The 27,026-nt window shown below is 46.1% G+C and overlaps 2 protein-coding genes across 3 annotated transcripts in view; one reads left to right on the top strand and one right to left on the bottom strand.

Moving 5' to 3' along the window:
• dock1 (dedicator of cytokinesis 1) overlaps nt 1-27,026 on the top strand; it is a 161,556-nt gene that overhangs the window by 70,324 nt on the left and 64,206 nt on the right.
• Nucleotides 245-27,026, bottom strand: LOC137892033 (inhibitory synaptic factor 2A). 2 transcript variants are annotated; one of them, XM_068736927.1, is made up of 4 exons: nt 26,733-27,026; nt 16,356-17,599; nt 10,446-10,517; nt 245-2,255 (listed from the first exon to the last, which is right to left on the bottom strand). In XM_068736927.1, exons 2-4 carry the CDS (start codon nt 17,591-17,593, stop codon nt 2,072-2,074), a joined length of 1,494 nt encoding a protein of 497 aa, XP_068593028.1. In that variant the 5' UTR covers nt 17,594-17,599; nt 26,733-27,026; the 3' UTR covers nt 245-2,071. The 2 variants fall into 2 exon arrangements, with proteins under 2 accessions (XP_068593028.1, XP_068593029.1); XM_068736928.1 differs by lacking the exon at nt 26,733-27,026 and having other exon boundaries at nt 16,356-17,811.

Genomic DNA, 27,026 nt, shown 5'->3' with positions numbered 1-27,026 from the left:
GTGCCTTTTTTTTTTACGCGATTGGGGGCGTTTTCATTGCCTCTCAACATGGTGACGGCTGAGCCGCTAACAGCGCTAACGGCGGCAAAAGAGCTAGCGGTGTTTGTTTGCTACTATTCTCCTTCGCGAATTATAGTCAGTCGTCTCCAGTCGTTGAGAGCTCTGCAGATGTTTTTTTTTACTTTTCATGTTTTGCATATTAAATATCTTTTTATTTTTTTGTGTTAAAAACAGTAGAAAAACACAGTATTGCACATATTCAATCAATTGCACTTCTTTAAGGTACAGATAAACATCTAGTTCTCTCTTGATGCTACAGCATAACTACTGAAAGAAACCTACCCGGCATGTACAAGAGGTGGAGGTGAATCACATGTAGCCAACAGAAAGCAGCATGGTGGAGCGTGTGGAGGTCAGACCAGTGACGTCTACGGTCTACTGGGACAGTAGATTAGCTTCTTTTATGCCCTTGAAACCACTTTTGGCGCATTTCCTGTCTTTTGGGGCAGTGTTTTTGGCTTTGAGAGTGACTTCAGTTCCTACGGTTCTCTTTCGGCTGCGCCCCCCCCCCCCACTCATTAATTATGGTATTAGCCCTATTTGATGCTATACGACGTATATTAATATAGAGTAAACGCAAATATTATTTTGGCTGTACATAGTCTCTGAACCCTGTGTAGCGCTACAACAAGAGTTTTTGAACTTTACAATCGAATAGATGGGGAAGCGATGAGCAGGAGCTAGTAAATAAAACAAAAAAAGGGGGGTAGGGGGGCAAAACTTTTGTCATTCTCTTTAAAAAAAACAACTTCAAAAGCTAGAAAAATCTCCTGCAAAAGTTGTAAAAAGCATGCGAGGCTACACGCCTGCCACCCTGCATTGTAGAAGCCCTGGTTGTGATCAGAAGTGGCACATTGTTCCGTCTTTGTGGCTCGGTTTCAGCGGCTGGTGCGAGACGCTGCAGCGATACAATCACAGCGATCTGCCGTCGCCCCTCGCGTGTGCTCAGAACCAACGGTAGCCGTCGGACTTGGGTTCACGGTGGAAACGATAAAGGATCTTTAAACTTGATTTTCTACAATTCTATACCGATGACGTTTTGATTGGACTCATTTAATTCCAGGTGTTTGGGTTTCAATGGCTGTTTGCACACTGAGGGTCGTCGCTCAAATAAATATATTCCACTAAACCTTAAAGTGAATGTATATAGATATATATATATATTTATATAGAAAAAAAAAGTACATTGACGTCTAACTTTGCAAATGTTATTAAGAAAATAAGTGTTATTTATTCACTTTCAAAGTCAGTTGATTCAAAGGAGACATTTTAGAGATGGATAGAAAGTTGATCATAGAACTCCGATAAACATCTGTGACTTCTTTTGTCCTTAAGGTCTCTTCTTTAGATATTATGAAAGTCTTCAATCTGTAATAGTTAGTCGGTGATCTACATACGCGAGTTGATACTCAAAATAGTTCTTTTTGATTACTCTGGAGAAAAATGTATCCTGAACGGTGTTAATTGTGCTTTGCAGTACGGTGATATGCTGTTGACGTAGACCTCGGAGCCTCTCCTGGAGGCTGGGAAGAAAGTCAAGAGTCCCGACGAGGTGAATAGAAACGTGACGGTCGCTGAGCCGTTGTCGTAGAGTAGGACCCCCGTAGACGTCTGCTAGAAAAATATATGCAAATAGACAGAGGGAAATCAAATTCGTCTTTTCACCTTGCTGATCTCCAAATATGTCGCCCTGGTGTAATTTCACACCCTGTTTGAAGAAATTAGTTCAAAAATAACTCTGAATCCGTTTTTTTCTTTTTTTCTTTTTTTTTGGTAAGCATGACATTTTGAATTTTCCATGGAATCCGCACTCGTGTCCCATTACACATCCTGTCATCTCTGACGGTGGGGGGGGGCTCTCAGTATCCAGTGGCGGCTCTCCATTAGTTACCAGGTCTGGCAAAAACCGAAAGAAGATGGACAAACAAAAAAAACAAATTTGGACGACCAGACGGACGCCGTAAATCCTGTGCATCGGTAGCGGGTGAGGACTCGGTTTTCCCGTGTGTTTTCACAGGAACCAAAGTTTCCAGCGAGCGTGCTTCTTGGAGTCGGCTTTGGACTTGCGTTTCGGGGTGGAGGTGAAGGCCTCCTGGGGGTAAGGCAGGGAGGCGAAGTGGCCGTCCGGCGTAGGGCAGAGCCTCATCATCAGCGGCTGCAGCTTGTCCTCCTGCTGCTTGAAGTCCAGCTCCACACTGCGGCAAAGACACGGAGACACACAAATCAGCGAGTCCAACGCAACTCTGCACGCAGTCAATAACGCCGCCTCGTCCAGGCTGCTACAACATGCTGAAGTGTATTTTATTTTGGTAAAAGCCTCCGTGCTTTACTGCTCGCTGTGTTAAAACTACCTCAACACTGTCTTCATACGAGACACATTAAAGCCCACCGTGCTATTATAGTCCCTGGAACAGTTTTCATAATTGATCAGAATGAATTAATTACTGAGGAATAACAGTATTTCCCTTATATTCACTGCAATGAAATACCAGAATTCTTCTTCACGTATTTGAAAAGGCTTCATATCCGTCTTATATTTGAATCCCGGCTTTGATTTGATACACTTTACTCTACATTCTTCCTTCTTCTCCGGTTTTCTTTCCTCTTCACGCTTCTTTTAATCTTAACATGTTATGACGGTCACACTCCCCCCCCCCCCCCCCCCCCCCCCTCTAATCGTATTTAATATCTACGTTTTGGTCCGATCTCGTTGACCCCTGCACTGGCATCTGTCACCGCACTGCTCAGCCTGTTAAAGCGACCTACATTCCTCCCTCACTCCATCCTTATTTCCCAGTAAAAAAAAAAAAAAAAAAAAGCTCCCAATTTGGACTATATTTAATTGCATCTGGCAGGCCCGCTTTGGCTGCCACCGCTGTTTTTTTGGGATGTTTTCTTTCTCATCGTGACTTATAAAGCAAGTGTTTTTCCCCAGTGAGAAGTGCTGGGTCAGTGAAGGGGGGGGGGGGTTGAATATTGTTTAGTGTTTAGTAGATTTCACATCATGCTGCTTTGATCCCTGCGCGTAAATCACACCATCAGCAAATGGTATGAATTCAGTTGTGGGGGTGTGTGGGTTTTTTTTGTACACAATCGTGAGTCTTTTTTTTTTTTCCCCGTCCCTGTGTACGCTTACGTTTCCCCGGGGTGCGAGGGGATTTATCTGGACCGGGCCATCGTTGTAATCCCACGCCCGCGCACATCTGACTAGTAGGTTCTGCTAAGTGAAACTCCCGATTACAGCCTCAGCTGTGGGGAAGTGTGGAGGGACTGTAATCTGCTAAAGCCACTAGGCTGAGTCGGGCTGGTGGGGACCGACAGACTTGCGTAACGGCAGCAGCGTTCACCTTCGTCAATGAATGCTGCCGGTTTGCCGGGCTGGACGTAGAGTTTATACTGGATTTTGGTCATAATAAGTAACACAGGTGCAGATTAATAGCCCTGTGGCATGTCAAAGCCTGGCCAAATATTAATTTCCAGGTTATACACGTGAGTATTTTGACGGTGGGACGGTTTAAAACAGGGTGTCATAGTAAATACCTCAGTTTTCGCTCTGTACTCTGTAATGATGCTCTTAGGATTGATTAAAGCAGAACAGACATAAATGTGGGCGTCTGACAGTGACTCAGTGAATATTGGGTGCTGAAACAGACACTCAGCATTTTGCATTTGTTTGACTCAGGTCTTTACAAAGGGCCAAGAACACTGCAGCTATTAGCAATAAATCACAGGCTGTTAATTACACTGTATAAATCCACTTCACTTTGTGTGAAGCCCATTACAGCGCGCCTGTGTGTGTGTGTGTGTGTGTGTGTGTGTGTGTGTGTGTGTGTGTGTGTGTGTGTGTGCGCGTGTGTGCGTGCGTACGTTTGTTTGTTTGCGCGTGGAAGCGGTTGCGTGCGCGTATCAGTAAATTAGACCGGGTTCTGGTCCGACCTGTTCATGTTTTATGCAGAGTTTGGGTTCGGTTTGATTTCGGTTTGAGATGAGCGCGCTTTCCTCGGAACAATCAAACTAACACGCCGGGATCGATGGGTCACTGAAACCGACCAATGAATGAACAAAGATGTGAGACTAAAAAACATAACGATGAATCTTTTCATGTTTAAACATTCGGGCTGAATTCATAAAAACATTCCTATAAACATGCTTTCACCTGCTCTTGTATAATCCATCTCGACTCTTTCATCCAGTCTATTCTGACTTTTATTATCTTTTCGCTGTCTTACATTAACTGATTGCTTGTATTGCTGCTCTCTTACTGTCTTATTTTGTCTCAGGATATCTATAAAAGCACTTTTGATACCAGTTTTATATATTTTTTTTATTTCCCGTCCCTTTGCTCATGCCCGAGGGAGCTGAACTAAAATGTGTGAACAAGGCCCCCCCCTTCGGTGTCACGGCGTATAATCAGATCACGATGTCTTCTGAAGTCGAGCTCACGTATTTAACGTAATTCGCGGGCTTCACGACTAACTCTTCTCTCGCAGCTCAAATAGCTGTAGTAAAGCGGCATCAAAGGGTTCTGTGATCAACGGCTGTGTGTTTATCGGTCTAATGAGGCGTCACACTGTCGGCGTCGCGGTATTTCAACGAAGGAAAAAAAACCTCCTTCAATTCAGGCCGTGTAGTGACGCATCCCATCTTTTCGCCGTCTTTGGGGAAGTACTGCATTTCAGACACAAATGATGCTTTTTAAACGATAACATCTGAGCTCGTATGCGTCGTAGCGTCGAGCCTCCGTCACCGTGTTTTACGCGCTTCATCCGACGCATGTTTGCACCATTTATCCAACTTAGTTCCATGTATGATTATGAATCAATATTGAGCTGCAATCATTCGAATGCCCCTCGACAAGTTTGCCTGTCTGTGTTTTTCGGGCTTGATGAAGCTTTACAGCTGTTTTGTAATCGGACTAAATCCTTAAACACACTCTCTCTCTCTCTCTTTCTCTCTCTCTCTCTCTCTCTCTCTCTCTCTGTCTCTCTCTCTCTCTCTCGGTGTACATATTTGAACAACCTGTAGATTTGTGACGCTCTGAACGCAACAGTGGTCCCGGTTGCTGTTTTATTTTTGCCTTTTTTTTTTTTTTTGGACTGATTTTATTTGCGTGCCGCTTGAATCTGCAACTTAATTCAATTTGCTCGGTTTCAGTCTGCCGGGAGAATCGTACAAAGAAGAGGTAAAAGTGGTCTGTGGCTTTGGGACGGCACGGCCGGAAAATGTAATTGAGAAGGAAAAAAAAAAAAAAAGAAAAGATAATCATCTCATCTTTGAAACACACTCCAAAGGACTTTTAATGAAACATGTATTCGTTTCTACACCCCCGGCCCAGTTATCAGCATCTCCTTATAAAACTGTCACGAGCCCCGCTGCGCCGCGACACATTTCTATTTATTCATTTATTTTTATTATTTTTTTTAGCTGAAAGTGAATTTTGTTGGCATTTTACCATGCCCCCCCCACCCCCAGTGCGCCGTCGGATCGGAGCAAATTGAAGAAGGCACTTTGGACCTTGTCAGTCTTTAACCTCTCTCCCACACTGGTTCTGACTCTTCCTTTTGTGTCTCTCTCGCTCACTCCCACTCTTTCCCTGTCGTGTTCCTGCTCTCCAAAAAAAAGTGTATATAGAGGAAGAAGAGAAGAAAAAGAAACCGATGCATCGACACACACACACACACACACACACACACACACACACACACACACACACACACCTCCACACACCCTTTAAACATCTGTGAGTCTTTATCGCTCGACGTCACCTTCATCCGCTCTCTGTCTCCCTGTTCCACATTCTCACCCTGCCTCTCCTTATCTCTCCCCCCCCCCCCTCCCCCGGGTGTGAGTGTGTGCTCTCTTCCTGGCTTGTCCTCGCCGTCCCTTCACACTGTCTTTCCGACCGAGGATCACTTTTGTAGCTATGGTAACCGGCTTGCCACCATGTTGGAAAACATCATTATGCTCCCACAAAAAAAAAGAAGAAGAGATATCTCCCCAGCAGCCGAGTCGTTGGGCAGGACAGCCTCGCCGCTCGGTAATTTCCATATGTTATAATGTAATCAGCTCTTCTGCCTTTAGCGACGCTTAATTGATTTTCATAGCCTCAAACAATAGACCCCCCCCCCTTTTTTTTTAAATATCCACTCCTTTTTTAATATATTATTTGCACTGCACACAATGTTATTCAAAGCATGTTTTACCATCCGACAGTGTGTTTAATGATCAGCTGTTGTTGATTTTATCGCAAGACAGAATTGGGTCTATGGGAAATGACTGTGGTCCACTGTGAACAATGATGGGGACCTCCTCAGTCGCTCTTCCTTAATCACACCCACTTAAATCTATCTCCCCGTTTGATCAGCACATTAGCCCACATAAACGCAACGCGGGGAAAATGAGATTACGGGGTTTTTCCGCGTTAATTCAAGTCACGACTTTAAATGCCTGCGGTTTTAAAGTGGGCGGAATGCATTTCAAATCCCCAGCTCTTCTGCACCGCCCCGTCTGTCTCATTTCTGCGTTCGTCTGCGTCTCCGACTCCCTTCTTCCCCGTTTTATCATTCCTCCCCGCCTTGGCTCGGTAAAAGATGTTGCGTCACCTGGCAAAATGGAATGAATTGCAATAATCTTTTCATCCCTTTCTCACCTATTCTGTTTTCGGCGTTGCGTTAAGCGCCTCGAAATCCCCCAAGTTCATTTGAGCCGTTAAGGAGATAAGGTGTGCTGGAGGAACCGTGAGTTGAGGGAGGATAAACGAAAGACGGAGTTCAGGATTGTTTAAGATGAGGAGAGTGGGACCAGACAAGGACAAGAGGCTTCAGCAGCTTGTGTATTCTGTCTCGAAGTCCCGGGCCTTTAGGTCCACAGCACCGCGTATCGATCCGGTGCTGTTGTTATGCTAAGGATGGGTTTCTGTGACGATGCCATACACTCTCGGACAAATTGATTATGCTGAAGAGTGCATGGCTGGCTCCTCTCTGGGCTGCGTTAAATTTATTTATGGACCTATATGTCCACTCGGGTCATGAGACCAGCTACGTCGTAAACGCAAAGAGTTAGGGATTTGGCCTCGAGCCGTTTATTCCCCTCGCCCGAACCCGAGCGGACTTTTTACTGTCAGTCGAGCAGGAATGCTACGAGCTATAATCGTTAACCTGCTGTCACACATGATTTGAATAGTGATTCGATTTTTGAAAATCATGTCACTGACATCAATTGTCGCTGCGCTGAAAGTGACTTGAACATACAAAAAAAAAAACAACCAAACTGGTAGATATTATAGACGGCTATTCTTCCCACGTACGGTGTGTGTGTTCCTCCGTCGCTCTGCTTCCTCCACCTCCAGAGAGGTTGCTTTCATGGAGATCTGAAGTAATTAGATTGCCATTTAATCCTTCTGCCTGCGTGAATACAACTGCTATATTTGATTCTGTGTCCAATCAACACAATTTACCACGCCGAGCGAGTCTCTTAAAGGAGAACCCGGGTCAATTTAACAGATTTCAACAACATCTCACTTCAAAATGTCTGCCCTTTTTATCGAGTTGAAGCCTTGCCAGGCGCCGGCGAGGTTTGTCAAAAACAAAACCGTGCATTCTGTTTGCTATCGAGTTTCTGTTTTTTCTACACTTCCTCCACGGATGAAGCGTTTCAATTGATTGTGGCACTTCTAGGAAACCAAATGTGTTTTGAATGTTAATATAGCGCCTGTTTGATCAGCGCCCGACCAAGTCGGGGCGGGGGGGACAGATCTGACCTGACCTGTGACGTCGTTAGATGACGTATCGATTTCCCTAAAAAAAAAACCTAGATAAGACGGATATGTTGGACCTCTCACCGGCACGCGCTGTATGTATGATTGGCTCATTCAAATGGGGCAGACTTAATCATAGCTTTTATTGCAGCCTGCATTTTGCATATTTTAAAACCCTCATTGGGAATTCAAGTCATGGTGATGTATAAATGAAACACCTTTCCCCCAAACACATCAGTGATGGGTATAGGTACACCCTGAGCTGCCAAGATTATCTTGACAAAAAGAACCGTAGAATGGATTGCTCATATATTTATTTAATTTTTTTTTGGGGGGTTCGGGCGTGTTATCACACTGCAGTTTGCGCTCACAGATTCAGAAGGGATGGTTAGTGAACGTCTCTAGACTCTGCAGCAGGCCGAGCACAGTTGGTCTTTACTCAGGCAGGCAGAGTGGAGATGGAGGATAGGTAGACCTCTGTCTCTCTCTCTCTCTCTCTCTCTCTCTCTCTCTCTCTCTCTCTCTCTCTCTCTCTGTCTCTTTTTCTCTCTGTCTCTGTCTCTCGCTCTCTCTCTCTCTCTCTCTCTCTCTCTCTCTCTCTCTCTCCCTCCCAGGGCCAAAATCACACAGAGTTACTATTAAACACGGTGCTGACTAATTTATAATACCGGGGCGAGCTCCCGTCTCAGCAGTCTGTCCTGTGTCATCCATCCTTTTTAAGCCCGTGCTCAACCCACCAGCCCTTAATTCACCCGCGCCATGTTGTGCTCTTCCAGCGTCCTTCACGTCTACGCGCCACGACTCAGCTTCCTTCGCTTCGGAAAAAACAAAACAACAACCGTGTTGTCGTGTTCCGCCTGCATTTTAAGCGCCGCGCCGTTTGACGACCGGATGCACCTTTCCTCGGCTCATCGGAGGGAACGGAGCTGCGACCTGCTCCTTCATTTCATCAGGAGCTGATTAAGGTTTGGCCAGAGGCTTATCAGTTATTGAGAGCAGGAGATGGAAAATAATTGAAATGGCTCTTCAGAGGCGAAAGCCGACTGGGTGGAACAGGAGTGTCCACTAAAACGGCTTTTATTATTTATCGCCTCTCACCTTCCTATTCTTTAAATCTCTTCCTCATTGTTTTCCCCCCTCAACTTTTCCTTTTCACTTTTGGAGCTTTTTCGGAGCACACACACACACGCGCACACGCGCACACACGCACACACACACACACACACACACACTCTACTGGTTTGTCTCATGCAAGTTTAACTGTGAGCAAAGGGCCCTCATGGGGGGCCTGCAGACTGTCAGTCTCACTGTGTATCAAAGAGGAAAGCTCGGGTCTGACGGAGGTGTTGGACCCTGCAAGGCTCCGTTGGTGGGTCTGGGACGCCGACTGTCAACTTTAAGCGGATCCCACAGAGCCTCGCGTCAGGGCTTGAAATAGAGATTTATCAAAGGATGGCAATGCCAGTCAGTTCACCAAAGTGAAATATCTCAACAGCTATTGGATGGATCGCCATGGCACTTTGCACAGATATGCATGTTCCCCAGAGGATGCATCCTAGACCTTTCTTTTAGGTTCTGTGGCTCAGAGTATAAACCCTAATGGCTTTGGTGATCCTCTGACCATTCATCTAGATTTTTAATCAGGTCAAAGACTTTAGGTTATGACCCAAATATCTGCAAAGCTAATGGCATTCCTGTCGAGCTGGCTGAACTATAAGATGGTGACCATGGTAAAGATTATAAATCCTTAACATCGGCATGTAGATTTATCTTTCTTTAATCTTTATAATGTGAAAAGGTATTGATGAATACCCATCACAAGTTCTGAGAGCCCAACACGACCGCCTGTCAGGAACCGCCTGTCAGGAATCCTCACATCTGAGAAGCTGGACCCAGACTTTTTTTTTTTTTTTTTTGTCATTTCTTTTTCTGGACAAGCGACTGAAATAATGATCAAAATTGGTGCCAATTAATTTTCCTGCCGGCCGACTAATTGATGCATCGACTTCTTGTCTGGGCATCATTTTGTGTATATCGTAAAACATTGGCACGCAGAGAAACCTAAGCAGCAAAGGTATCCGCACACACACACACACACACACACACACACACACACACACACACACACACACACACACACCTTCATAAAACTGTGTACCCCAGTAGACTAATGGCTTTGGAGTCACTTACTGGTTGTCAAATCAATTGAACTACATTTGAAAGTACGCAGAGGCTTAGTTTGCTTGGCAACGGCACACCGTGATGATATTTCACGATGTTTGAATGGTAATTAATTTAAATTCTATAGAACGCATCCTCTCTGCTTTCTCAACCTTGCGCCCTTTTGTCTCTAAATCCAGTGAGCCTTACACCTGCTACACGCACTCCAGTGATTGAAGGGGTGTGAAGGCACAATGGCAGAATCAGACAGAGATGCATGCAGAGAGAGAGAGAGAGAGAGAAAATATCACACGTCCCCGTGTGCAGATTAACAGCATCCGCATTAGTCTTGCACCCCCCCCCCCCCCCCTCCCGCCGTCACTCTTCCACCTGTTCACTTTCCCCTCAAGGAGAAAGGACGGGGCACATTTGGATCATCGTGTCTTTGAAGAGAAATGGCCGCTCTCACCTGTAAATAATGCATGCGCTGTTCCGGCATGTGTCGCAGTTGGCCGTGTCCTGTCCTGTTCGATAGGTGAGCCTGCGGGGAGGGGGGGGGGGGGGGGGGAGAGAGAGATAAGAGTCATGAATGAGTAATTACTGGACTCGTTAAGCTGCTGCCTCGCACCTTCCTTTCTCATCTTGTTTGTCGTCCCCCTCGTTAGTAAACGAGGGTCGTTGAGGAGTCACGCTGCCCTCCTGAGTGGCCCGTGTCCGGCATGCCAGGGCCAAAAGAACACAGCGTCGGGGGGGGCGTTAGCCGTTGGCTGATTGATTTTGAGGTCAGATGAGGCAAAGTAGTACACGGGGTGAGTTTCTGTGCCGCAGTTTTGATCGAGAGCTCGTGTCCGGGAAGTCGAGTCGACTAATCGCTCATGTGGTTTTAGCATGGTGCATGAACAAAGCGGTGGCAATAGATCCACAGCAGATATGCAACAGTTATCGTTGTCATGTCTTGACTGCCCCCCCCCAGGTGGGTCCCGCCTACATTACCGGTTGTATTTGAGACATTTTTGACAAGAAAAAAGAAATAATTAGCAGTGTTTTTCCCATTCAATTTCATGGCAGCTCATATTGGCCATGTTTCATTGTGTTTTTCGGAGACGATGACAAGCGTTCCCAAGTTCCCGGGAGTATCCAAGAGGACGCCGACAGCAGAAACGGCTGATTTAGTTATGGGAGTTAAATGTCTGCAGTGTTAGAATCTCCATAATCCATTTAGCGCATCAACTCCTTTTTTGACAAAGGATAAAACCAACTCAGGGAAGAGTAAAAGCTGTTATTTTGCAAAGTTTTATTGAGTGAAAACATGGCTATTGTTGTTAGGTGAAAGACAGAATTAATCAGCCAGACGACTACTTCTTCTGAGGAGATGATGACGACTAAAATGGCGGCAATCGTAACCCTTCAATTACATTACAAATGTTCTCATGGAATAATAACAGAACTAGTTTGGGCTGTCATTGATGAATCGGTTACTCATGTCTAAGAGCCCAGTGTGACCTGCTCTATCTGCTGTTGTTAATATCGAGGCTTTTTACTCGCGCTAGAGAAACTCCACCATTGATTAATCCATTCTGAACAATACAGCGTTGTAAAACGCACAGTAACCGTTATCCTCACTGTGAACATTTGTCATTATGGGGAGAAAAAAAAAAGAAGAAAAGGAATGGAAATGAGATGGCTCCTCTAAGAAGATCCATTTTGACAGTTTTGCTTTGGACAGCAGCCCCTTCTTAAGCCCCGTCTTAATTTCATCGTGATATCGATTCACCAAATTCACATTCAAACCCATCAATATCCTATTATGTTATACCCCGTGTGTCCCTACATATCGTTCTGTTATCGGTTCCCTCTGAGATAAAAGATGGTCATGAACCAGGTTCCCATTATAGAGTCCTGTTTCTCAGGGGGCCAGCTAAAGACCAGGTGATGGCCCTGAATGGACGTACTTGGTTACATGCTTCAAAGGCTCAATGGTTTTCTTATTGGATTACAGTGTGGGAATGTGCATATTGATTGACAGCAATAGTTTCCTCTTATAATTAATGACATATGTGCAATGGAAGCACTGTGGACTCACTCCACCAATGACACGGACTAGAAAGATTTTGGCTGTGGTTATGATCTGCACTGCTGCATCAACGGAAAGCGGTCTCGTCGATCCAGTACAACCACTTTTCCTTGAGTCGCGCATAACTACCAAAATCTGTGGGAACCGACTTCACCACAGCGTTGGTGGATCAGTGGACAGAGTTGCTAGTCCACTGAGAACGTCTTTGTTGGGGGACGGCCCTAAATTCCCTTTCTTGTGGAAAAACTACAGCAACGTGTCTCTACGGAAACGATGTTCTTGTTGCTCTGGACAATCTGCAGAAATCTGAAATCTGAAACATTGTTCAGAGTGAGGTCTTTGGATTGTCCTCAGTAACGAGCATTCTGTTTCTGAAGGGAGATGAATGCTGAAATGCTTTTAGAGCCTCGCATGGTATTCCATTTACTTCCATTGTATTTGGGTCAAGGCAGAAATCACATTTTTGTCAAACAACCCTTTTAAACAACCGCTGTCATACGTCAGGGTTTCTCAAATGAGCAGTGCCGTGAGGAACCCTGGATTCTTCTCGTTGAAGTTAATGAGCTTAACGGCTCACGTTTACATCTCGTCTCTTGGTGTTTGCAGCCGCAGAGACATTTCTCAGTTCTCCCTCAAGGACTCTTGTCTCACTGCCCATAAGGTAGCGCCACCAGTACAAATGAAACGGCCATCGTAAATGTCCTCTCCTTATCTGCTCCTTTCTGCGCTGCATGCTCTCGACAGCAATACGAGAGGCGTTGATATCAATATTGTTCTTTAAGGCCGTCGCCTAATGAGCTGATGGAGAGAGTCTGAGAAGAGGATGAGAGTCCCGGGACATCGGGGACGTGTGCAGCTTGGATTCATTTTAATGAAGGGACTTGCAATTTAAAAGGGGGGTTGAGAGTGCCGTGGGGGGGGAGGGGGGGGAGTTCAAGACTGCCGATCGATAAGCAGCCGATGCCACCTGGGTCACGTCCTTTGAACAGCTCACCCTTATTCTCTCTATTGCATCACCGTCATGCAGTCTCCATCTGTTTCTGGATCCATCTTCTGTCCCCCCCCCCCCCCTCACACTGAGTTGATAAGAGAAAACAAGGCGAGCCTCTCTGGAGAAAGCGAAGCCAAAAGTGCCATTAACAGTGTATTTATCCACCCTTACACACCCCCCCCCCCCCCCCCCTCCCTTTTGTGCTGCTCGGTGAGCTCTCCCGAAGGTCAGCGAGTGGGTGGGAGTCCAAAGGCACAACAACATGCACACATGCAGTGTTAATAGACAACTAGCTAACAACAAGTCCCCATGAGTGTGATTAATTGGGTCTGGCCTGCCAACGTCGGCTGATGATGCAGCAAAATGTATCCCTGCGCTTCGTGCGGTTGGATGCAGCCAATGACGCGCTTTTAGAACCGCATGGCATCCTTCACGGGGGTGTTGTACGCCCCGGGCAGGGCTGTACCTGAGGGATATGTGTGTGTGTGTGTGTGTGTGTATATATATATATATATATATATATATATATATATATATATATATATATATATTTTTATATATATATATATATATATATATATATATATATATATATATTTATATATATATATATATATATATATATATATATTTATATATATATACACACACACACACACACACACACACACACACACACACACACACACACACACACACACACACACGAGTGCTTGCATGCGTTGGTGTGTGGGGACATGAGACGAGTCAATGTGCTCTGAATTCCTTTTGTTCCCCCAGCAGCATTGGTAAGAGCTGCTCATACGATCGATAAAGTTCTAAATAATACAATAACCAAAGGAGACGTCGCCTCGGCCTTTCCTCGTCAACTCTCGTGCACTTTTCTTTCACATGCTTGATTTCCGCCCGTTTTTCCGCTCGTCAACTGTCTCCGTTCTTGTTGGGTAGTGAAGTGTGGGGTGGTGGGGGGGGGGAGTCATTTTTGGGTCCGTGAGCGCTGTTTTATTTTCTTTATTGACAAAGGTAGGTGACTTGCAATTTCCGCTTCCAATTCTTGGGCGGTGGTAAAAAAAAAAACCGATCCAAGGTTGAAAATATCTAGATCCTAATCAAATGGAAAAAGGTGCAACTTTTTGCACATAATCATGTAAGAGGGCAGAACTCAACTGTGTTGGGAGTATTTGAGTCCGAAACACCCAATCGCAGACCCTGAAATGTAGACTCAGCAGTTTCAGGGGTAATTGTGCTTTTTTTTTTTTTTTTTTTATATTAGTCTCAGCACATTAGTCATTGGATTTGGGTCTGAGCAGCATGTCACGAGCACATGCGTAGTGATGAATGGGCACGAGGGTCACATTTACTTTCATGAAAAATGAATGTCGTATAACATAAGCATATATATATATATATATCTGATAATTTTGCTCGGTTCACCTATAGCCTGAGGGCCACTCCTATTTGTTGTGTCAGTGACATTTATGTAAGGGGAGCATGGAGCTAATGTAGTGTGACTAAAGCAGCATTAGATTCTTTTTGCTTGGCTGATTTAAAAAAACAAATAAATGTGTACAGGAAGAAGAAAAGTTTCAGATGGATTACAAGAGACTTATGCTCGCTGACTTAAACTAAATGTAGGCTTTTGTGATTAAAATATGGAAATACAAGGCGATTGTTTCTGTGTGTGTGTGACCAGATGGCACCATTAAACAGCAGTCACTCATTTTTATTTACACGTTAAGTCTCTACCTCACCCCCCCCCCTTCTCTCTCTCTTCTTCTCTTTCCACACCTGCCACTTTAGACACATCTGATGAACCAGATGCGCTCGGCAACACAGAGAAGATGGCTCCCCCATGCTGCACCACATGTCCGCTTACTTTTTCCCCGCCCACGAGTCGACACACGTTTTACGAGTTTGGTGATAAACAGATTAATATGCTGCCTTAAATTTCCCTTTTTTTTTTTTTTTTTTTTTAGAAGTCACACCGTCCTTGCTCAAACACTGCTGAGTCGTTCGGTCGAGGTGATGCTGAGAGTCGCATCTGTGTTGGAGAGGATGTGAGCGTCACAGGTGTGTCTGTGGTTATTCCCATAAGGGGGTTTTGGACTTTTTTTTTATGGATTTTCTCACTCCCGTTCCTCTCCACGGTGCTGGTCCAAACAGATAGGGATCTGAGTGCAGAGCCCCAGCAATTCACTCAACAAATTGGCCATTTTGTTTGCCTCTTCCCTTTGGATAGACTGTCCTCTTTTTCAGCGGTCTAGATGCTATCTACAGCCCTTTTGTATATACTCAGTATCCATTGGACAGTAAATTACTTTTTCACAGGCTGTGGCTTTTTCAAAGGCCTTGGACTCGCTAGATAAACGTGGCGTGCCGCTGGATTGTTAAATTTCTAGTTTTGTATTTTGGGTACTTTTTCCTAAAAGTGCTTTAAAGTGTCACCATATGATTTTACATCCTCAGAATATTAATTCTTTTCAGCATCATAACAATTACATTATCATATTCAGAGATATTCAGTGTTCTTATTTATTCTCAAGAAAGCCCCCTTGGGTGATACCGGCTGCTTTAATGCAAATGCTGATCTCGCACACGTTGTTACGTTCTCACTGGCGGAACTCGGTTCCGTTCACAAGACGGTGAGAACTCGTCCGTTTCGAGCGACGGGGTCATCAAAACCCACTCGGGCCAAATCGGGTGAGATGAATCGTCTGCGAACAAGTTCTGCTGCAGCGCCGTCATATCTGGAGGGAAATCATCACACAAGGACACTGTGCTGTAATAGCACTGCAGGACACGTTCAGGTAAATGCCACGTCATCCCAGCTACATGCGGCTCTGATCTCCTTTTTTTTCAACTCTCTGGGTTCATCTCTGCCGGGCAGCTGTCACCAGCTCGTCCTTAAGATCTAGAATTAATGTGATGCGTCGAGAGGACACTTTTCCCGCTCACGCTGAGTCATGAATGTGTCTCTTGATGTTTCCTTGGCTTTGCCTTTTATAGATATATGACATTTCTTCTTTTTTCTAATCCAATTCACCGGATCAGTGACGGCCCTGATACTGACCTTATTAAGCAGACTCGGTATCAGCCATTAACACAGTTTCTTAGTGTTTCTGCTATCAGTTTAGTCATGGTGGGCAGCCAACCCAGTTTCTACTGCTACAACAATCTTTCAAATGTGTTCTATGCACTGAGCTGTACAGATTTTAAGATTGTGTACCCTGACTTTTTTTTCAGGTGAGGGGAAAAAAAAGTAAACATTTCTGCATCTTTAGTGTAAAGCGTTGGCTATAAGTGAGATATCTTACCCTTCTCTGTGGGCCTCCCCCTTCTCCAGTTCCTGGATGACCCCCAGCAGCACCTTGATGGTCTCTTGGCTGGAGCTGATGAGATTTTCCATGGCCTGGAGCTGTGCTTTAACATCCCCGTCCTGATTCATAGGCACTATTTGCTTGCAGGCCTCCGGTGTTTGGTCGGGCGCTGCCCCGCGAGCCTCGCCGCCTCTACAGGGTGTCAGAGGCTCGTCCATGCCCCGCAGAGGCCGGGCAGAGAGCTGTCCTGTGTGGCACTGTGCCTGCGTTGTGCAGCCTCTGCTGGAACGTGGTAGCGTCTCACTCTGCAGCCCGTTGAGCTGCAGGGCTTTCTTCCGCTTGCTACGCACGGACGGACTTTCCAGGCACTCCACCTGCGTGAGGGAGTTCCAGGCGATGGGGCCCGTAACCTTGGAGGCCCTGTCCGGCAGGGTCCGGGACGAGCCCTCCTCCAGATTATGCAGCTGCCTCTTCGCCGAGCGGTCCGTGTCGGCCTCCCTGTGTTGTAATCCTGTCCTGGCTTTGGATGGGACACTGCAGAGCTGGTACTCAGCCTGTGCTCCGGCTCCGCTTCCTCGCTGCGTGTCTGCAAGGCAGTCTGTGTCTGCAGAGCAACTGAGCTGCAGAGCGTCAGAGCACAGGCCATCAGGTGCAGTGTGCTGCTCCACTGTGGCAATGCACTCATTAGTATGGAGCAGAGCCCTGGTCCTCCGGACTCCACTCCCACCGCAGGCTCCCTCCTCCTCCTCCTCCTCCTCATCTAAACCCCGCTCGGCAGCCTTGGACTGCTTCACCTCCATGACAAAACCGTTATTCTGACCTCTATACGTTTCCACGGCCGCCACGTGTTTAAAGGTGTGGCCTTTTTTGCGCTCGAAGGGAAAGGTCTGGTAGCGTTTCTTCAGATCGGGGGACGTCTGCACGCCGGTGCTCCTTGTGACGTTCGGGATGGACCGGCGGGCGGGGACGGTCATGTACTTGCGGTACGCCACTTTGTAGGAGATCGGCTTGCCGCCTTTCCCCGCCGCCTGCAACTCCGCCTCCCTTTGCTCGTTCTGCGCCTCGCAGATATCCTTGAAACGCACTTGCAGGGCCTTGTTTCTCTTCCTCACCTGTCGACTGGCTTCCAGGGAATACTTCACCTCCAGCGCCAGCGAGGTGGAGGGCAACGGCGCTGCCTCCGAGTCAGACTCTGAGTTGGTGAGCATGCATTTGCCACCCTCCTTGCTCACCATGTTTTCCTGAGAGGCATGGAGAGAGACGCGGTGTTAATCATCGGTTAATGAGCGGCTTAGACAAAGACCCTGTCCGACTATTACATCCTACTTGACAGAACCCACCCCGCTTCTCTAAGCTTAGGGAGAAGGGAGGAACCTGTGCGGTTATATGTACAATATATTTATCCTTAAAAGAAAACCGTCATTTCCTTTTTATTGTCAAGGGTCTGCTCTGCTTACCAATCCGTCTGTGTTTATTTACTGAAAAACTGCAAGTGGTTTAAGCAAGCCTTAAAAAATAATCTCAGCAGATTTCCATGGTGCATTTAATCTTCATCTCTGTGAAAATTAAAAACTCCATACTAAGCATCATTTTCATTTTATTTTCTCCATCATTTCCAGTTAAAGCAGCTATGACTACCAGTTCCTCCTCTCCCACGTTCTTAGTGTTGGTGTCTCCGTTAGTATGGCAGCTATCAGACACTGGACTACACTACAGGCTACAACAGTACACTGTGGACTACTCTGTAGCCGGTGCCTGAGGTCGGCTCTCACTTTATCTCTATGGCTCATTAGGTTCAGCAGGATTCTTCACTCTCTGACCTTTCCCTCTTAATTATTAAGTAAAAACCGGGGTTTGGGGGCCTATTTGGGAGTCCGTTTTCATAGCTTCTAGCATATGGGAGTATGGGGTGTTATCATTTTTCCATTTTCTAAATGAACGGAGACAAGAGAGCATATGCTGAAAAATGGTGCCTGCAAAACAGACACAACTTTTGACAGAGAACTGTGCAACAATCCCCTGAGGAAGAAGAAACATCCTAAGCAGGAATGTGAATACGAGATATGAATTATCTTTCCCCAACTACCACAGGTACGGTGGGGATGGGGGGGGGGGGGGGGGGGGGCATCGCAACTCTGCTCTCTGATGCCCTGACAGAAATGCAATTCTCCTTCTGCCTGCTAATTTACAATAAGCAAACACTCCACACGCGTCACGTAGATGCTGAATCGGGATAGGATTAGAATTATCATGCTCAAGCTTATCTGCCGTGACTGCTCTCCCGTCAACTTCCGATTTCCAACCTTTCCTGTTTACTCACCTGGGAGCTATAGAATGAGACATATTTTTTTTGTCTCACTGTCTTCCCCGTCGTCTTATCGCCCCGGCTCAGCGTTGTTCAATTATAGGTCTCGGTCCAGTTCTGCTCGGAAGAGGGACAGCCGCCTGTCTATCTTAGCTCGGATCTAACGGGACGGTTTCATCATTCTACAGATCAGTCTACGGACATTGATAGCCCTGTAGTCACACTGTATCATCTGTAAATATAGCAATATTACATGTTGGCATAAGAATTTGCTGTGAATAATAATCTTTTCTTGGTAGGTCGTACCTAGCTATCAGAGTAGCCCGTCTCGTGTGCTAGATGCCAGACATCTCCTGGGCACTGGCACTCTATTTGTAAAGGTCCTGTCAAAAGAAACCCGTGGCTGAAACTTAAAAAAAAAAAAAAGCCAAATGGGGCCCCAGCGATGTTGACCGCGCTCCCCATGAGCTGTCCAATCATTGCCCAGTAATGTCACTGGAAACACTGCGTGACAACAGCACAGCACAGCACGCCTCGCGTAGACTCGCTTTGAGATGGCAGCTTTTCGGCCGTGCGGCCAGATGTTTGTTTGATTCTCAGCAGACCGGTAATTACCAATGTTTTCCCTATGACCAGGTGAGTGCAGTGCTGTGAAATGCATGTGGAACGCGGACTACACGTCCAGCACAAGGAAGGCGTTAGGAAAGAGTACAGGCACTTCCAGAAAGTATAGCCCTTTTTATTTTATTTTTACTGGGATGCATGTGTTAATACCTAGCGTCATACGGGACATGAAAAATGGACGAAATACGACATATTCTCAATGAAGTTCCCCTCAAGGTAGTGAGAAGTACCCACTCCAGCCAGGGCAGTCGGGATCATTCTTAAAAAGCACGCCGTGTTATTATAAGTGGAAACAGTCTTACCAACATCCCTACCTTATATTGAATTAACATTTCTACAAAGTAAAGAGGGAAGGAATCAAGGCTGCATATAGCATAATAATCCCATATATTAATTTCCCATTTATTACTGGGCAGCGTTTGAATCATCCCCCCCTTCTTCTGAATGTTTGACAATGCGCCGCTTATTCCCCGATTATTATCTATTCACCAGCTGGGCTGTGCGTTCCTGGTCCGTCACCGTCGGTGTCCTCTCCATGTTTGTTCACAGGATGACATTTTGAATAAGAGATTAAACTGTAGCCTTACATCCCCTCTCCAAATAAGGTCAGCGAACGCGTCTTTGTTCCCAGCGAGGCCCCCAAATTAAACATTCTATTCAATACGTGCAAAATGATATCCGTTGTTTTTTTGTTTGGTTTTTTTTTTTACGATTCAAGACGCCACCCTGCTCCGAACCGTCAGATATTGAGACGCGAATGTTTTCCTCGGCTCTCCCTTCCCCTCCCCTGATGCATGCAGTTCCATGGTATTGTATCACATCCTCATTTAAATGTGATCCCTTTTGACGTGCCAGCACTGCAGGCTGACTGATGTGTCCCCGGCTCCACTTATCTGATTTGTTACCCGTCGGGTTCGGACCCGGGCGACTGCAGCATCACTCGTACCTCACCTCCGGCTGGAACAGCCCCCCCCCTCTCCCCCCTCCCCCTTTCCGGCCTCTTGCATAAACAGCATGACTCATCACACAAGGCTGTGTGATGACAACTGCTTCTTTTTTAGGGTGTCCCTGATCCCTTTTTTTTTTTTTTTTTTTTCCCCAATTTAAGGGGCAAGTAAGTGAAGTGAAGTGAACTGACCCACTATTTTCCACCCAGTAGGACAGACTGAAAGCAGACCTCCCAGGGTCACGTGCGCATGGCAAAACATATCAGACATGTTCACAACTGACCTTGTTTTAGCAGCACGGCTCACACGGCTGTCATGCCGGCGCTGCTGAGGGTATTATTTGGGTTATTTCTAGGGACACAAGTGAATTTTTGTCCATTTCGAGAGCCCGTTTCGCACGGCTGGTTCTTGGGAAGATTTTCCTCTGCTAATTCAGCCATTGTTTAAAGCTTTGGGGCGATGCGGGCACAGTCCAGATTACTGTAGTAATGCAATTCATTATTCTTTAATGGAAATGCTCAGAGCATGTGCTCATTTAAGGCAACACACCTTGAATTCCCCATTTCTTTGCATTATTTTAAGCCGCGTATGAGTCTGCAGTTTTGTGATTGGCGGTTGCATAATTGAACTTTTGGTCGCCGGGGGTGAAATCATAAAGGGGGGGGGGGGATCTTAGTGTTCCGATTCAACCTGGGGGATTGAATGTTTACCGTACGGTTGAGCTTGACTAATTTTGTTGTATCGCTTCTGCTCCAAGGACAGGGAAATTCATTAATATAGTATGCATCACAAACCCGGGGAATTGATTAAACGCTGGAAATATGGCTATACATGTCAATTAGCGACAGCAGCAGACTTTCCTGTTTAAAGTATTTATCTGACTTTTTCATTTCAACTTTTCCATTACTGTGGGGTTTTTTTGGACATTACCTCGATGCATTCAATGTCAAACAGATAAGAATGTGGTGGTGAAAAGTCACTGTGTCACCTCACAAAACATGGCCATAACTCAAGAGTTCATACGTTAATTATGAGGATTTCATAGTGAACGATGAAGGGATGACGTTTGTGGACGAATGACGCGGGGGAATATATGCAGCCAGCATCAGGATTGTTTTTAATTACTGACAAAAAGAGCTTAAAGTCTGCCCTTGTGCTCCATGGTCACCAAAAAAAAAAAAAAAAAACCCTTCTCTCCTACTGCTGCAGTTTTACAATATTACAGCTCAGCTTGGCTTCAGACGCTGCTTGAACAAATGAGTGTGGCAGTATCATGGCGGCCACAGAAGTTCCACACTCCACTGTAATCCAGCTTTATCTACTACGCGTTTTTGTTTTCCCTCTTTTCTCTCTTCCGTCAGCTTCCCGTTCATAATTACACGGGGCTTAGTAGTGTTTCGAGAAGTCTTTGATCTGTCTCCGAAGAGCACGCTGATTATGCAATAAAAAGACATCCGGGCTCGTCGTTTGCTTTAGCTCGTGTTGGTAAGGTCATTTGACAGTGTGACAGTTTATTGTGTGTTTTTCTTTTTTTAAATTGTCTGTCTTGTCTCTGTGCTGCAGCGTGTGAGCCTGCATGGCTGCACCCGTACTCTCAGGGTGTGTATGTGTGTATATATATATATATATATATATATATATATATATATATATATATATATATATATATATATATATATATATATATATATATGAGTGATTGACTGTGCAGGTCAGTGTTGAGGGATAACTGCAGCACAGTGCATTAGGCCGACACCAAACGCAGCAAATCCTTACCAAACGCAGCAAATCCTTTGTCAGTTAATGCTAGCTTAATGCCGTAAGATGGAGCGGCACTGGAAATCGCAGGGTTTTAAGGGGGATTGTCTCCCTAGTAATTGTTGCTCGGTCATCATGGAGCGCTGCGCTTGTTGCCGAGGAAACATTTTTCCAAGATTTCACTCGGAATAATTATGTAGCTTTGCAGAAATAACGAAAATAACACAGGAACGTATTTATTTCGTCGAGAGCGCGGTGTGAACGTTTATTAACCGAGGAGAAGGCAACGTGTTTAAGTTGAGCTGTTTACTGCCATTGTGATTGGTATTATGAAATAAAGATGCAGCGATTTTGAATGAAACCAAGATATTCCTAAACTGGTCGACAAACCTCACGGACGATGAGGCCAAATTATTCAAACTAATGCACAATAGTGAAGCTTTTTGCTGTTCCATTTGTGGTTCAATACGGCGTCATAGTGATGAATATATACACGAACTTAGTGTTCCCTTTTTAATGTCAGAAGACTGGTACTGTGACAGGATAAATCCAGATTTGCTGTTAATCCGCAGCGCATAGAACATCCTCATAAGTTTCCTCCATATGCACCGCATTTGTTGAAAAGCCATGTGTGCATTACGTATAGTTCCACATTCATACTTTACATCTAAATCGCTTTCGGTTGTGCACTTGTAGCTCACACAACGTGTGTGTGTGTGTGTGTGTGTGTGTGTGTGTGTGTGTGTGTGTGTGTGTGTGTGTGTGTGTGTGTGTGTGTGTGTGTGTGTGTGTGTGTGTGTGATGCATTAGATACTGCAGTTACAGAACAAGACTGGATGCAGCCTAACGGCCTCTCGTTGAGCCTCCTAAGCCTGAGAGTGTGTGCCGTTCACGTCATTAGTGTCCATCCCCGCTGTGTGTAACGCTGGAAATTACCACCGCGATAGAAGCCCGCTGCTGTTTTCATGGTGGACTTCTTATCCTCGCACTCAAGCCTGCGGACGCTGTAGCCTTATTGTCTTTTTTCACTCGCTTTGTCCCCACGGATTTCTCCTTTCCTTTATTGTAAAACTCCCGACGGTAGTTACGCCGGGACACCCGGGTGGGTTCTTGGGAGCTTGATGAATTTACGGGACGCCTGTAATTCATGCTAACATGCGGGCCAGATGGAGATAAGACCTCCGAGAAAGGATGCACGCTGCAGCGGATGTTCTAATCCGAATGCATCAGATCACTCTCTCCTTTCCTCTCCTCTGTCTTCCTGAAGAACATTATACATCTTCTTTCTGTCACGCGTTTTTCTTTGTTTGTTCTCCTCCTCTCATTCTCTTCCCCTTTGTTGCTTTCTGTGTCTTTCTGTCTCTCCCTCTCTCTCTCTCTCCTCTCTCTCTCTCTCTCTCTCTCTCTCTCTCTCTCTCTCTCTCTCTCTCTTTGCCTTCTAGACACACTGAGGGGTTTCAAAGCTGATGGGTAACTACAGAACTCCCCTGCTGCTCTCAGATTCCTCCTAGCCATCCCTAGCAAAGACACACAAAAAAAAAAAATAGAAGAAAGAAAAAACACACACAAGGACAGACGGGAGGAAACAGGTGCATGGGTGTAGATGCAGCAGAATTGAATGTGAGAGAAAATAGATGAGATAATAATGATGGAGAGGGAAGATGGAGCCAAAGAGAAGGATCCATGAACAAGAATAGAAACCCTGAGGCGGCAACAGCCATGCTGTTTTGTCAATAAGATGTGTAATTATGTCATATAGTGGAGGGAGCTATATGGAGATCTTCCTCAGGACACCTGTAAGTCTTAACTGGACATCAAATTCAAAAATACATGCCGGGCTTCTTGCTAAAACTCCTTCCACAGAAGGATTTGATGTGAAGGTTTGAACCATGCAAGGTGGCTCCTGCCCATCAGCACCACTTCATCATTCGCACCCAATCGTTCGGTGTGTTAAGTGTGCGTTCGGCTAAGTGTCTTACCCAAGGACACATTCAAAATGGACTGGAGGAGCTTTGGGGGGGGAATCGAGTCGATCTTCTGGTTGAGGGACTTCTGAGCCGCAGTTTGTTTGCAAAGAAGAAGCGTAGGACACTTTTAATGGTTTGGCATTAATCCTACACGCCGTGCTCGACGGCTCACTCCGACCTCCACCTGCCGGGATCAATACTTTCTATCAGGTATCAACAGTGATGTCTGCTAGGACCTCTCAAACCGCACGTAATTAGTGCTGCAACGATTAGTCGATCTGCAGGAACTTATTTGACATCATTTTCGATAATCAATGAATTGTTTGACATTTATCAAGTAATTGGAAATGCAGTGTGTGTGTGTTGTGTGTGTGTGTGTGTGTGTGTGTGTGTGTGTGGTTTGGACTGGACTGTCTGGAAGCAATTTCAAGATGTCTCCTTGGGTATTTGTCATTATGTAAAAGACAAAAGCGTTAATTTAATCTTTTTTAATCAAAAGAATTGTCGCTAGAAGTATGTAAGCTATAAATATATGGATACTTTAAATCAACTTCTTGTCTGCCTCTGGGCCCCTACTGCAAAGCAGTGGGGAACACACACTTTACACACACACACACACACACACACACACACACACACACCAGCGCGCACTGACAGCAACACCCAGGTGGGATCATGTGCGTAGAGGGTGCTTCTGTATGCAACAGAAGCACGGAGTCCCTCGCGCAATCGCACCTTCCCCCGCTTCACAACAACAGACGCCCGCGATTCACCTCGACCGCTTTTGCCGTTGTTGCTGCGCTCCCGGGGAAAAAATCAGACTCTTAATGAATAATCCTATTAGCACATGAAAGGTAACATCTGGCCCGTTCCAAAAGCGGTCATTCTTTCATACGAGAGCAATTTGTCTCCTGGATGAATGGATTGCCCCTCCTAGCGAGCAGGGTTCACGGGAGGCGAATGCCCACTGCCCCACTCGTTTGGGAACCACCTGCACAGCTCTCTCTCTCTCTCTCTCTCTCTCTCTCTCTCTCTCTCTCTCTCTCTCTCTCTCTCTCTCTCTCTCTCTCTCTCTCTCTCTCTCGCTCCCCCACGCCTCCTCTCACACGCTGCCATATTTACTTGTTTTGGGGAAGCAAGGGAAGAAAAGAAAAAAAAGTTCACAAAACTGCTATTCGCGCAGACCAACATCCATTTAATTTCTCCCCGTCGGTTCTCTGTGTCAAACGCGCGACGTCTCCGTCTGAAAAAAGCTTTGTCGTAGCTTTTTCTTCTACTCCTTTCAACGTAAGTGGCAGAACAGTCGGTCTTCGTCTCCCGTCTCTGTCGCGGAGGTGCGGACCGATTCCTAAAAATAAAGATTGGCTTTGAAGCGGCGGGGGCCGGCGGCGCCCTCGTCACTCCCCCGGTCGAAGTCCCTCGAGTTCTCACGGAGGTTCGAGGGAGCCAGGCGGTGACCTGATGTAGCGGCAGCGTCATCCCTGTCCTGACAGTTGTTGTTACATTAGAGAAATGAGTCTGCGATAGCAGGTGTGCACTTTTCATGTCACTCTTGACATGTGCCGGCACATAACACCCTTCAATTGAAAAAAAAAGAAAGAAAATAAATTCAATATCCTCTCCTGTCAGTCTGTCTCTATTACTTCTCGCAGACAATGCCTTTTCTCTCTCTCTCTCTCTCTCTCTCTCTCTCTCTCTCTCTCTCTCTCTCTCTCTCTCTCTCTCTCTCTCTCTCTCTCTCTATCTTCCCTCAGTCCTCTTCTCAGTGTCTGGGCAAAGTGAAATAGAGCAGAGGGGAGATTGTATCGGAGCTTTGATGTGAGATATGGCTGAAGGGGAGACGGAGAGCGATGGCGGGGGGGGGTGATGAGTGGGAGTGACATGCGTTTTTGTGTGACGGTGGAGACGTGAGGGTTCAAGACGACCCCTGTTCTCTCTGTCCTCTCACACACACACACACACACACACACACACACACATGCATACTCCAGTAATCCGTACGGAGATGGTGACTTCACCCAGTCCATTAATCTAGATTAGTCTTAAATTAAGGTCCTTCATCAGATGCAGCCGACTGATGTCCAGCTCTCATTACCCAGTCCTCTGCGCCGCCTCCGTACGTGGGACAGCCGCTTCACGCAGGAATTCTGCAATTGTTCTTTTTTTTTGGTTTTGATAGCGGTGTGGTTTATGTAACGCCTCCCTCAGCTGCGAGACCGAGAGGAAATGCAGCATCATGCAAGCCCTTGTAAGCAAGCACTGTTTTAGCTATGCATGCAGAGCCAGTCAGGTTAAATCCGGAATCGAAATCCTCTCAGAGACCCGAAAAAAACTGACCTGCCGGATGTGATTAATGTCAGCTAGCAGTGGCAGTGAGTTTTTCCTGAGACATATCAACATTTTTCATCTTTAAAGTTTTCTAAAACTGACCGAATGCTCTCCTCAGCTCAGCAACCAACACATTCCACTGAACCACTTCTCCCCAGCAGAGGCAACTAAGCTGAACTACAAAAAAAAAAAAAAAATCAATCTGAGATTCGCCTCCTTTTCATCCGCCACAAGCATTTGATGTTTGACCAGCCGACTGAAAGGGGAAAAATCTCCAGCGAAAACATTCCCCGCGGATAATCCCGGGCTCAGTCCCCGCAGAGCGAGCGGGTCCCTCGGATCCCCCCCCCCCCCCCACCTCCCAGAGGTTATTTGATCAGACTCTCAGTTGCAGACTTGAGAGGTGAAATAGAGGAGAGGACAAGAGCAGAGAAGAGCGACTCACCTCAGACTGTGAACTACTGACGTAAAGGATGCGTTAGCCTAGATCCCTGGCTTTGCCCATGCATGCCGTTTCCTTAGTGGATTAGAGGCGAGCTGGAAGAGGAGGCTATGCCATGGCAGAAGTTAAGAGGACAGGCAGGCAGAGCAGCAGCGGCGGCGGCAGTAGTTGGAGTAGTTGTTGCACATCGGCGTCCTCTGATCCAGTGGCGCGAGGTTCCTCTAAGCCCCGGTCAGAGTCAACACTCCCCCTCTCTTTTTTTTTTTCTCCCTCCTCTCCACCCGTTCCCCTTTTTTT

Source organism: Cebidichthys violaceus, unplaced genomic scaffold, assembly GCF_023349555.1.
Source record: "Cebidichthys violaceus isolate CVI_PGR_0920_01 unplaced genomic scaffold, fCebVio1.0.p SCAF_74, whole genome shotgun sequence".
Classification (NCBI taxonomy): Eukaryota; Metazoa; Chordata; class Actinopteri; order Perciformes; family Stichaeidae; genus Cebidichthys; species Cebidichthys violaceus.
This window is presented reverse-complemented; position numbering and strand designations above follow the sequence as displayed.

What these genes read in the sequence shown, in the direction of transcription:
- LOC137892033 (XM_068736927.1), bottom strand. Translation starts at nt 17,593, where the DNA reads ATGGTGAGCAAGGAGGGTGGCAAATGCATGCTCACCAACTCAGAGTCT. An exon ending in GGGGAGGCCCACAGAGAAGG is followed by an intron (nt 10,518 to 16,355) that starts GTAAGATATCTC and finishes CCCTCCCCGCAG; the next exon opens with GCTCACCTATCGAACAGGAC. An exon ending in AGCGCATGCATTATTTACAG is followed by an intron (nt 2,256 to 10,445) that starts GTGAGAGCGGCC and finishes TCTTTGCCGCAG; the next exon opens with TGTGGAGCTGGACTTCAAGC.